Source organism: Acomys minous (assembly GCF_964271855.1).
Source record: "Acomys minous genome assembly, chromosome: 8".
NCBI lineage: Eukaryota > Metazoa > Chordata > Mammalia > Rodentia > Muridae > Acomys > Acomys minous.
This window is the reverse complement of record NC_140489.1, coordinates 3,185,220-3,198,414: the sequence shown is the minus strand read 5'-3', so window position 1 is coordinate 3,198,414 and position 13,195 is coordinate 3,185,220. Positions and strand designations below refer to the sequence as shown.

The following is a 13,195-nucleotide window of genomic DNA, read 5'->3' as shown; positions in this document are numbered from 1 at the left end:
AAACTTGAACTTTTGATGTGTATTTTCATAACATAGCTGATGGTGAGTGGGAGACTCTTATTAACACAGATTTAGCCTATTTATTTAAAGATTGATCTGATGAGGGGATCATTTGAGCTAATAGAGAGCAAGCAGGATGGTCTTTTTCTTCTTCAGCTCTGAGATGTCCCACATGCACATAGGTCATGGCTTGAAGGAGAGGAGCAGCAGTGGGCTTATTCACTGAGTTGCATGTGCTTACAGACCACAGGTATTCTGGGAAATAAAGATGCAGATTCTCTCCGTGCCACACCCTGAGAATGCTTACACAGATGCTAGCACACTCAGCATGTTTTGGGACATTGTCAGATGCAGTAAGCCAAGTAGTGCGACAGCTGAGATTGTGTCCTTTTCTGGTTAGGCCTGCCCTGCTCTTCTGGGAGAGTATTGATGGCTGGTCTGTCTTTCCAAAGTCTCTGTCCTTCACTGCACATTGTGTAATGACATGCACTGGTACTTTGTATATCATTGTTAATGGTTTTGTCCCCCTGACTTCTGCTTGCTGTCTTCTATGAGCAGACACTCACGTACCCCAAAATGACGTTTGTAATCTTTGCCTCCAAATTATCCCTGATGGGCTGAATAAATGCCTACACACCTGGGCAGGGCAGAAGTGAGAGGCAGAGCTAAGGTTCACAGGCTGGGAGGATAGAAGGATCACAAGACAGGGAGCCAGGTGGAGAAAAGAGAAGGAAGGAGAGCCGCCCCGGGTTAGCGTGGAGAGAGGCACATGGCTAGATCAGCAGGGATGGAGGAAAGCAGCGCACATGAGGAGAATGAGCAGTGTTATGGGCTGTGGGTCCAGAGCGGCCCAGATAGGAATGGTGAGAGCAGTTGGCACAGGAGGTGGGGCTGGGAAACCAAGGGTCGTTTTGACGTTAGTATCTGCCCTGCCCTAGATGAAATAAGGCTCATTTAAAATTCAATAGGAGTCTGTCTTTCATTGAAATGGTAGCCGGTTAATAATAACCATAGGCTTTTAATAATAAACATTAGCCATTATGCAACAACATTGTCCTCTCCTCCCCCCCCCTCCCATTTTTTTTCTGTCAGTTTTCCTTTGGGGATCTTCCTTGTTGGTTTGAATACACATTTAAGAATACTGTCTCCAGGCTGGGCAGATCGCTGTGAGTTCGAGGTCAGCCTGGTCTATAAAGCGAGTCCAGGACAGTCAAGGCTACACACAGAGAAACCCTGTGTCGAAAAAACAAAACAAAAAAACAAAGAACAGATTTTAAAAGTCCACTCTGGGGGCTGGAGAGATGGTTCAGAGCTTAAGAGCACTGGCTGCTCTTCAGAGGTCCTGAGTTCAATTCCCAGCAACCATATGGTAGCTCACAACCATCTATAGTGAGATCTGGTGCCCTCTTCTGGTGGGCAGGCAGAACATTGTATACATAATAAGTAAATAAATCTTTAAAAATAAAAAATCCACTTGGATAGTGTCTTCCTTTCACTTGGGCTGCTTATAGTTCATCTGAAGTTAATAAAGCTACTGGTGTGTTTGGTCTTAAGCTGATCATATCAGCATTTAAGACAGGGACTCTCACCTTAGCTCTTCCTGGCTTGGGACTGGTGATAGTCCCCAGCTGAGATCACAAGCCTGAGCCAGCAATGCCTAGTTTTTACTATTCTTACATTTTATCTATCTGTGGACTGCATCTTACTTGGTTTCTCTAGAGCAGTATTTCTCAACCTAGGGGTGGAGTGACCCTTGCACAGGCGTCTCTTAAGACCTTTGGAAACAGATATTTGCATGATTCATAAAAGTAAGATCACAGTTATGAGGTAGCAATGAAATGATTTTATGGTTGGGGTCACTACAACATGAGGACTGTAGGTGACATCAGGAAGGTTGAGAACCACTGCTCTAGAGGTTCTCACGTGTGTGTCAGGCCATCACATGGCCTTCATTGACTCACCGCACCTTATATCTCATAGGAATCTCCTAGTAATAGTCTCCATGCTAGAACCTTCTTGCATCTTTGCTGTGGTCAGATGGTTTACTTCGACATAAGCTAAAAAAAACCTCATTGTATTTTAAATAGTTGTTGTTATTATTATTTTATTTGAGTGCCCAACACTTTGAGGTGCTAACCTTTATTATAGTAATGTAAAGCTGATTGTCCTGGATATTTAAGTGTGCCTTATAACTCAGCAGAGTGTATGTGACAAGGCTTATTAGAAGGACATGAAATCCCCAGGACAGCCAGACTTAGGCAAAGACAGGGAGGAAGAAGTACATATTCATACTGTGATGGTTATAGGAGAAAACAGGCACAAGTCTCCTCTGGGAACAGGAATTAGAAATGACTCCAGGAACTATGTCCACGATGAGTTTACTCAGCAATGGGGAATGACCTGTCTTCTCTCATATGTTTGGTAGTAGAGGCTTGTCCAGGGTATGTCCTCTGAGGAGCTGGGACATCAGGGTACAGGGTGTGCTCTGTCAGGCAAGTGGGCAGAGAGGCCCGGCATGCTGCTCCACATCACTGCCCTACCCGTTGTTCCACAGCGAGACTGTAGACCAGAATATCAGCATTCTTAGACTAAGGAATTCTAATCCAGGCTGAGAGGGAGAACTGGTCAGATTGGCTTGGCGTAAGGTATATTGTTTCTAGAACTGGTCAGATTGGCTTGGCATAAGGTATATTGTTTCTAGAACTGGTCAGATTGGCTTAGTGTAAGGAATATTGTTTCTAGAATTGGTCAGATTGGCTTAGGGTAAGGTATATTGTTTCTAGAACTGGTCAGATTGGCCTGCCGTAAGGTATATTGTTTCTAGAACTAGTTAAATAAAGGCCATTTGGCAAAGGGCTTCCTTCCTAAGTGATACAGTCTTTATTTCTGTGTGAATGAGTGCAATGTCCTTGGGTAAAATAACACCTCATTCAAACTAACTACTGAATAAAGCTTGTTTCTTGAGTTTCTGGAAAGCTTTGGTCAGTAGAAGAACCCAAATCAACGTGAACCAAGTTGTCAGTCCAGGCTGTTTATAATGTCCTGATCTGAAACTTTTCTAGATTTCTGATATAGAAGAGCTGACCTTACCACAACGTCTTGCTGACCTTCCTCCATTTTCAAGGTGTTTAGTGGGAGTAATAATGAAGTCTCTGGATGTTGTCAGGTAATTGTCTTCTCTGTATTATCATGGTACAGCCCTGCCTGTCATTCTCTTCAGTGTAGCTCCAGTCTTGTAGCTCAGAATCCGACATGAGATCCACCTAAGGTCACCTGGGCTCCACAGTTCTTGGTGACTCCGTATACAGCTTGTCTAGTAGACTCAGGCTGGCTCTGCAGTACCTGCTGCTGTCCTGAGTGCTTGTCCCAAGGCCCTGCCTCTCTGCCGGACTCCAGCTTCGCCCTGTGGTGTCAGGCTTCGGCTGCTGTCTGTGGCCCCTCATGCCTTCAAAGCTAGTTCCGTGTGGGATACTCTTACCATTACCATGGCTGGAGACCAGGTTGGGTTACCCTTGCTCCAGCTTCCCGCTCCCCAACTACACCCCAGCTTCTGTGCACTGATGCTGTGACACATTTGCCAGACTTCACCTCAGTTATGTTAGTCCCTTATTAATCACAGCTGATTCTTCAGCTCCAGCTACCAGCATCATTTGTGTCAATAACACACAAAAGTTTTCATTTCCATAGATTGGTTTTTCGAGAGAGGGTTTCTCTGTGTGTAGACTTGGCTGTCCTGGACTTGCTTTATAGACCAGGTTGGCCTCTAACTCACAATGATCCACCTGCCTCTGCCTTTCAAGTGCTGGGGTTAAAGGAGATTTTTTTGTTTTTAAAAAATAATTTATTTATTTTATTTGCATTGATGTTTTGCCTACATGTCTGTGAGAGAGTGTCGGATCATCTGGAACTGGAGCTACAGGCAATTGTGAGCTGCCATGTGGGTGCTGGGAATTAAACGCAAGACCTCTGGAAGAGCAGCAAGTGCTTTCAACCGCCGAACCATCTTTCCAGCCCCCTAAAGGCGATTCTTAATTTAAATTATATCACATAATCAACCCTGTTAGAATCTGTGCTTCCCTCTGAAACCTCACAAACTGGCCTCCGTCTGTATCTTACGCTCTGAGCACTCAGCAGCCTCTCCAGCCCAAAGCTCCAGAATCCTCCCACAGTTCTCTCTCAAAGCAATATAGTCGTGTCTACCACAGCAGTATTCCAGTCTTTGGTATCTGTTTCTGCCCTAGTTTGCTTCTCTGTTACTCTGATAACATAGATCAGAACAGAGGTGAGGAGGAAAGGGTTTATTTGGCTTACACGCACAGTTATCTTCTATCATTGAAAGAAGCTGTGGCGGGAACTGAAACAGAGACCATGAAGGAACACTGCTTGCCAGCCTGCTGTCTGCAAGGCTTGCTCAGCCTGCCTTCTTCTATAACCAAGAGTGCCTACTCAGAGGTGGCTCCTTCCACAGCGGGCTGGGCCCTCCCATGTCATTCATTAATCAAATGTACCATAGGCTGGCCCACAGGCCAGTCTGATGGAGGCAGTTCTAAATTGAGGTTCCCTCTTTATAGAGGACTCCAATAATTGAGACTCTATTATATTATTTGCTTCTCAAGCTTTACAACACAATACTGAGCTCTGTTTTTAATCCTCTAAGCTGGTCTGGATTCCTCCCAGTTTAACCCCTGAGAGACTTGCACTTTGTAGCTTTTTGTGTTTAGTTGCACATGCACAGAAATCAGCATTTGAATTGCACAATAACCTTATGCCTACTGGTGACTCTAGCTTGTTTCAACTTAACAGAAACAACTAGCGCACTGGGTTTTCAGAAGACTGCAGATTAAACATTGTGCAGTTTCTGTTCAACAGTCAGCTGTAACTTGGTTCCCCAGCCCATTATCCCTTGACCCAGGGGACTGAAGATACAGAGGGATTTGCTTCCCAGACTTTGAACGCATTGGCACTGTGCAGTGTAGGTGCTTTCTGTGGAAGCTCAGTTGCATCCTTGAGAGCTGTGGACTGCTTTCAGCGTCATACTAAATGTCTCTTACCTGCATTCGATGGGAGAAAGTAGCCCCAGTGGCTTTCAAAGGCCACAGTGTTGCTGTTCTCCTTCTGCACGTACCATGTGGTCTTAACATTTCATCTGCAAGAACTGACATTATATGGTACATGTAAGGGAAGAAATTTCCCCGTGTTACTAAAGTGGTGTCTATGGTTGTAGGTAGATCTCACATGTGTTTATTTTCCTATAACGTATTGGGATGTGAAGTAACTTCAGATGTTTGCTGATTTTATAGGTCATTTTTGGATGAACTAAAGGCGTGTGTAATTTCCGGTGATATTGAAGGCATTGTGTGCCTCACGGCTGTTCTGCATATTATTTTGGTTATTAACAAAGGTTGGTTACATTTTCTCTCCTTCATCTGGTGCATTACTGAGTATGTCCTTGTTTGCTCCTAATGTTAGAGGTGCTTGGGAATTTGGCCTCTGTTCCATCTCCCTGTGGCAGGACAGGCGTCTCACAGCCTTTTTACCCTTGTTCCCTAGTGCTCTCTGCATACAGTGCGGCCCACGGGGCCGTCTTTGCATGAGCTTACCTGTTTTGCCCTGTCTAACTTTGACTTGGACCGTTGGGTGCATGTAAATATCATTCTCTGTACTTGAGAGTTAGGGCCTTCTCTTCTTCCTTTTCTTCTTTTCCCTGTCCTCTCCCCCTTGCCATGCACAGACTAGATAAGCACTCTTTCTGTCACTGAGCTATGTCATCAGCTCCCCTTTAATTTTGAGACAGAGTCTAACAAGTCTAACTAACTTGTCTAGGCTGACCTTGAACTGACTGTAACCCAGGCAGGCCTTAAACTTGGCATTTTCCTGCCTTAGCATGTCTAGTAACTGGGAATACAGGTCTGGCCCACCAGCCTAGCTCAGAATTGAATTTCTATTGCTTTGTCCTGTGATAGTTATGTTTAAAAATCCGGGTGAACCTGGTAGCAACAGACCTGCAGGCCCAGCTACTCACAAAGCTGAGGCTGGAAGTTTGGGGCAACATTAGTGAAATGAAGTCTCAAAAATAATTCTAAAATTTATTTTTTAAAACAATGTTGGCATTATGCCTCTTGAATATTTAACCATTGGGAGTAGTACTGGAAAAATAATTGGCAATACCTGTAAGATGTCTGCTTCAGTGTGAAATAGAGTGATATCCTTGTAGGCTGAGTATTCAAGTTTCCATATTTTTGGTTAAGTTTTACTGATGCTAAATGTCTTTCCACTCTAGTACTTTACAGATAATGAATGATACCTCCTATCCCACGGACTAGGGTGCCTGCTACATCTGTAAAGGTTTACAGTGGTCGAGTACCTTTCACCCACACGTTTGGGACAAGAATTCCTTCAGATTTGGAAGTTTTTAGGGATTATTTTTACAATTTATGTAATATATATACTGGTTCAAATCCCTGAATTGAAAATTTAAAATCTGAGATACTTCAAAATCTGAAACACATAAGTGTGACAAAAAGTTTTGAATTACAGATTTTGGTGTTAGGGTGCTAAGTCTATGATGCTTTTTGAAAAAAAAGTTGTTAGACTCAGTTTGGGCACCTCTCACACCCCCTCTCCCTGCAAAATCAGTCTTGTCTGAGGGGCTTCCCATGATGGAGATGACCAGAGCGCTTGCATTCTGAGGAGCAAAGCATGTCCCCCGTGAGGAGATGTGAGCATGGATGTGGGTACTGAGGGCCTGTCAGCTGTAGAAGCAGTGGGTGAATCTGAACTGTCCTTTCTGGTGATGGCATTATCACTCACCGCAGATGTACTCTCACAGCGTCTCTGTGGAAGGGATCATTGTCCTGCAGTCAGCCAGGGTTAATTTGTAAAAAAAACAAAAGCAAACAAGAACAAAGATCAGATGCTATGCACACAGCAGTCTTTGTAGTGATGTGGAGATCTTTTCTTTTTCAATGGAATCTTCTTACAGGTAAACATATACATGCGAAGGTGAAGGAGGTAGGAACAACAGTCAACAGAAAGCTGAAGACCTTTATGGAGATCACTTTGGAAGAGGACAGCCTTGAAAGGTAAGTGTGAGCCTTCCTGCAGGGACCTGGGCCTGGGCGTGTGTGCGTTGTTTGTTCTGTTCACTGGAGCTGGAAGACTAGAACCTGGGCACAGGCATGCACTTGGGATGGTTTTAATCGACCTCGTAGTCGATGTGTCTTGAGTGCTTGGTCCCCAGTTGGTAGATGTGTTTGGGAAGAATTGGGAGGTGTGGCCTTGTTAGAGGAGGTGTGGCCTTGTTATTTAGAGGAGGTGTGTCTGTAGGCTTCCCAGACAGTTCTAGTTAGCTCCCTCTCTGCCTGCACTTGTGGGTCATATGCAGGCTCTCAGCTTCTGTTCTAGTGCCATGCCTGCTACCGGGGATCCTGCCATTATGGACGCTCACCCTCTGGAACTGTGAGCCCCCAAATGCTTTCTTTTATAGTTGCCTTGGTCATGGTGTTTTGTTGTGGCAAAATAACAGTGACTAAGACAGATGTTTCTGCCTGAATTATGAATGCTTTTCAGAAACAAAAGAAAACCATCTTTGAAATTTTTCTGTAGGAAAGCAAGACCATTTATTTCAACTCATGAATTTCAAGTGAGACATTGTTTTGGTGGTTTGCTTTATTTAAAAGCCACAGGTATTTCCCAGGTATCAATGCGTTCATTTCTAGCCCTTTGTGATACTGTGGGGGACTCACCAGAGAAGACCATTTAGATACAGTTTATAGCAAATTGAAAGTCTTTATCCCAGCTGGCTGAGACCATACTCAGCTATTTGGACCCAAGTGTAGTGCCTAACATTTAGAGTAGGGTTTAAAGGCAAAACCCACATCCCGGTAGCTCCTTCTGCAGTTTCAGGAAGGAGGTCCTGCACAAACAAGCTTGTCAAGCGCTGAGTGAGTCAGCTGGGGCATCTTGACCTTGGGTTCCTAGAATAGAGGTGGGTAGTTTCCCTTCTGGCTTCTCAAGGAGATCAGATTCTAGTTAAATCTGAAATGGCCTCAACAAGAAGACAAGATGGAGAAACCTCTTCCCTGTCTTGCTGTGTCATAGTGAGGTGCATTTTCTCTATTCCTGGGAAACTTGGGGTTGCTCAGACTGCTGTGGACATCTTGGTTCCCTGTGCTATCTTTGCATGAAGCAAAGTGATCAGTTATTACAGGCACTTCATGATTGATTCTAGTTCTGCCCTCTTACTTGTGAATTTCATTTTAAGAACCAAATAAGAATTCCATTGTGGAAATGCACCACATTTTATTACCCATGTATCAGTTGGTAGATGACTAGACTGTTTCTGTCTTTGGCTCTTGTTCACTGAGCAGCAGTGAACGTGGAAGAGGAAGTAAGTATCTCTGTAGAACAGTGCAGAGTCCTTTGGGTATATGCCCCTAAGTGGTATAGCTTGATAGACTTACTTCTAGATTTTTCAGCACCTCCCTGATTTCTGTAGGGACTGTACTAGTTTACAGTGCCACCAGCAGTGAGTGAGTGTTCTCATTCCCTACACCCACACCAGTGACTGCTGTCTGTCTTGTTTATTTTCTCCTCTAGGCTATTCTGACTAGGGCAAGATAAATCTCAGTTTTCCCTGATGGATGTTAGGCATTAAAACAACCACTGCAGCAGCAACAGCAACAAAAGCCATTTCTCAGCCATCTGTATTCATCTGTTTACTTCTGTGTTCCGTTTTTTAAATTGTATTTATTTTCTTAATGTTTATTTTATTTTTTGAGTTCTTTATGCATTCTAGAGACTAACCCTCTGTGAGGTGTGCAGCTAGTTGATGTTTTCCCATTCTGTGGCTACCCCTTCACCTGAACCTCAGTGTCCCCTTCACCTGAACCTCAGTGTCCCTTCTGTACAGAGGCTTTTCAGTTCCTGAGACCCCATGTATCAGTGATCTCGGTACCTGGCTCCAGGGTGATGCTGACCTGACATGATGAGTCACCTTTCTGATTATTCTTAAGTTCAGTTTATAAGTATCATATTGAGATTTCTTGCATCCGTATTCGTCAGAGTGGTTGACCCGTAATTTCTCTTTTCGTTGGATCTTTATCTAGTTTTGGTATCAGGGTAATACTGTCTTCATAAAAATAATTTATTTACTTCATCTTGATTTAATTTTGGTAGGTCATATATATCTAGAAGTTTGTCCATTTCTTTTAGATTTTCTGGTTTAATTGAAAGTATGTCTTTAAAACTCTCTTGAATTTCTTTGGTTTTTGCTGTAATGTTTCCCCTTTTTATCTCTGGTTTTATTAATTTGGATTCTTTTTTCTTTGTCTTGGTTAATTTGGCCAAAATCTTACTAATCTTCAAAAACCAACTCACTGAATTGCTTCTTTGTATCTACCTTTCTTTTCTCCTCCTCCTTCCCTTCTGCTTCTGCTCCTTCTGCTGCTTGGCCTGGAACTCTGTAAACACCAGGCTGGTGTTGAATGTAGAGATCCACCTGCTTCTTTCTCTAAAAGTGCTGGAATTAAAGGTAGATTGGTTCCCCTGTGTTCAGTGCATATTTATAATTATCCTCTTGATGGAGGTGGCTTTTTTCTTTAATGAGTATGAAATATCTTGTTTCTTCTGATTAGTTTTGTTTTGAAGTATATTTTGGCAAGTATTAGAATACTTCCTCCTGGGCTGGAGAGATGGCTCAGAGGTTAAGGACACTGACTGCTCCTCCAGAGGTCCTGAGTTCAGTTCCCAGCAACCACATGGTGGCTCACAACCATCTAAATGTGATCTGGTGCCCCCTACTGGCCTGTATGCATGATGATAAAAAAAAACCTTCCTCCTGTTTGTTCCTTTGTTCTATTTGCTTGGAATCCCTTTTTCTATCCTTTTAATCCTACAGTGGTGTCTTTCTGATGTGAGGTGTCTTTCTTAGAGGTAGCAAAAAGATGGATCTTGTTCTGTAACAAGTCTGTTAATCTGTATCTGTGCCTTTGACTTGGCTCTCTTTTCCTTCTGTACATCTGCTTAGTAGGTGTGGACAATATTCCAGAAGCCCTGCATCTTTTGTTCCTGGGGTGCTTTGTTTGTTTGTTTGTTTGTTTGTTTGTTTGACTGATTGATTAATTATGTTTTTAGATTAAGCTTTCCCCCCCTCTTTTTCTTTTTCAGTGTTTTAAGACAAGTTTTCTTTGGTTGTCCTAGAACCTGCTCTGTAGAACAGGCTGACCTCAAACTCAGAGATCTGCCTGCCTCTGCCTCCTGAGTGCTGGGATTAAAGATGTGCACCACCATGCCTTGTTGGCTTTGTTTCTTAACAATTAGACTTTATTATACAACCCAACTATCCTATACAGGTGGGAGAAAGGGCTAAAGGGAAACAAGAATAAACCTTCCAGTGTCTGAGCTATGGGATGGATCCCTAGGTGTCTCTGGCCTGCGTGCTGGTCCAGCCTGTAAGCTGGTTGTCTCCCCAATCCACGTGCGATTGTGCTCCAAACTTGCAGCCTCTCCTCTCCGCCTGTGTCTCTCTCCCTCCTGCGAAGGCTGGTCTCCTCACAGGATCCCTCCCCCCATGCATGTCTGAATAGAAACACAGTAGCGTCCCTTTCCTGAATTCCAGCCTCAGGATGGCTCCAACCAGTCTATATCACAGTGGCAATCTCAATGGGGTGTCTGTGGTGTTTTCAAGCACCTTCACCTGGGATAATGTCTCCAGTCCTCCCACAATGCTTGCCTTGAGATAAAGCACTTTTTAATGAAAGATTAATTTCATCTATCTTCTCTTCAGCTTCTATCTTCTGTCCTGCCCTTGGTCAGTGCTACTGGTGAGACTTTTCCTCTTTACTTTCTGTTTGACATCTTGAGTATTTCATTTTGAGACTTTCTAGCTTTTCTTCTGCAATTTTCTTTAGTTAATATCATTTTTTTTATTTTAAAGGTTTTGCTTTGTTTTTTCAGTCCAACTGTTTGTGCCTTCACAGCCCCCATTCAGCCATTTGTTCATATTCTCCTTGAATTCCTTGAACACACTTCTGGTTGCTCCTCTGCAATTACCATCTTATGCATTAGCTAAGTTGTTTTTCAACGAGGGTGCTAAAATCTAGAAGAGATGTTTCACTTTCATGTTGACTGTGCTCTTGCATCAGGACCTTGGCATCTGGAGTTAGGTTGTTGGTAGTTTTTTCCTGGTGTGGATATGTGGACTCACCTTTCTTTATGTACGTTTTTGGAGGTTTGTTTGTCATTATAGCAACTTGTGAGGTTATGGATCAGCTGGTGCTATTTGGTACTCAGTCTTGAGGCTACTCTGTACTGATGTGAGAGTGGTGAATCCTGAGTGATGTGGAGTATGAGACGTGGTCCGGCTCACCTTACTGTAGATGTGCCTTCTGCACCTAGGAGTAACCTTCTGTGTTTAGACTCTTGCAGCTGATCTTCACGAGTTTGTAGTGGACTCTGGGTTCTTTGATTAGCAGGGTCTGAGGCCACAATGGTAATTTGGCAGTGCTCTGTGGGGGCAGAGTATAGGACTTCACTTAAGATAGGTGGTCTGGAGGCCAGAATGGGTGCCTTTATCTCTGACCAGGGCACAGAACCTTGTGCCCTTCTGTGCGGGCTTTCTCTAGAAGGTCTGACACCCCTCCCCGCCTCAATTTAGGTGGATCTTCCTGCTTCAAAATAATCTGATTTAGAAAATTGCTTACAGGAGTGTCTAGTAGCTTGAGTCTTAATTCATCGCAGTTTATAGTCACATTGACAGCAAGAGCCAGCTCAGTGATGAAAAGTACTGGCTGTTCTGTCAGAGGCCAGAGCTTGATTATAATTCCAGCCCCAAGGAATCCAGCACCCTCATCTTGGCTCTGCAATCGCTGCATGCAGGTTATGTACACACATATGTGCAGCCAAAACACTCGTACACATAAAATTAAAAATGAAGCAGAAAAAAAAAGATCTTTAGTCCATTTTTTAGTCAGGTTGTTTTATTTAGCTGAGTTTTTTGAGTTCTTATTACATTGTGGGCACCACCTCTCTTTTATGTGTGGTTTACAAATATCTTCATCTAGTTGTTGGTTTGTGTCTTTATTTTCTTGATTGACATTGAGCACTGCACTCCTACCTGCAGTTGGCCGTAGGCTTTTGTTGGAAGAACAAAGTTTTCGTTTTAACAAAATCTGATGCTGAGTGTTGGTGTTGTATCTAGAAAATGATCCATACTTAAACTGTAGTCATGGGAAATTGTGAGTGCATGTGAGAACACTCCAGGACAAGATAAGACTGTTAGGACCCCAGTTTCTTTCTGTTGTTCTTGGAAGGTGTTTTTGTGCTTCTCCCAGGTGTAGCAAAGAGGAATGAGTTTACTTCAGATTACTCATTATTGCTTAACAATGTTACTCAATTAAGTATTTAAACTATCCTTTTTATGCCTCTATGGGAAGACATTCTTGCCATATGTGGCTTGTCCTTAGGATTATCCGCAGCTTGACCTCAGGAGAACTCTCCTCGGGAGTCTTAACGCTCAGAGCACAACTTGTCTGAGGCTCTCAGTAATGTTGACGTTGAGATCTGAGTCCACCTAGTTTTTAGATTCCATTTTCCCAGGTCCCATCACCTCAAGAATGGCAAATACTTAAGGTCATCTAGGTTTTCTCTGCTGTCTTCTACACATTTTATATTGTACATTTAGACCTTTGAGCCACTTTGTAGTTAATTATTGTTTTGAAGGCTATAAGGCTTGTGTTATGTATTAATCAGGATTCTCTAGAGGAACAAATCGGATTGAATATTTGTACAAAGGGGACTTATTAGAATGGCTTACAGGCTGTAGTCCAGCTAGCCCAACAATGGCTGTCTGCCAGCAGAAGATCCAAGAATCTAGTCGCTGCTCAGGCCACCAGACTGGGCACCCCAGAGAGTCTTCAGTGTGTGCCAGAATCCCAAAAATGTGGCCGCTGGACTTGCTAGCAAGAAAAAGTGGGGAAAGAGAGCAAGCTTCCTTCTTTCACACTGTCTCAAAAGGTTTTGATTAAAAGTGTCCTCGTTACTTTAGTTCTGGGTTATATTCATTCTCTATCTTGGTATTTCTTTGATAATTAGTTTACTGTTCTGAATCTCTGTTTTTACATATAAGCTTAGTCATTTCTGTTGCAGGACATTTGATCCCATTGTGAACTCCAAGATTGTGACCTATAAAAACCTG

The 13,195-nt window shown here is 43.2% G+C and overlaps 1 protein-coding gene across 5 annotated transcripts in view; it reads left to right on the top strand.

Moving 5' to 3' along the window:
* Positions 1-13,195, top strand: part of NCAPG2 (non-SMC condensin II complex subunit G2) — a 59,638-nt gene that overhangs the window by 39,658 nt on the left and 6,785 nt on the right. For all 5 annotated transcript variants that reach the window (XM_084792263.1, XM_084792260.1, XM_084792262.1 and 2 more), the window contains 3 exons: positions 3,063-3,166; positions 5,301-5,401; positions 6,983-7,082. In XM_084792263.1, coding sequence (XP_084648389.1) covers positions 3,063-3,166; positions 5,301-5,401; positions 6,983-7,082 — 305 coding nt within the window. The remainder of the gene's footprint in view (positions 1-3,062; positions 3,167-5,300; positions 5,402-6,982; positions 7,083-13,195) is intronic.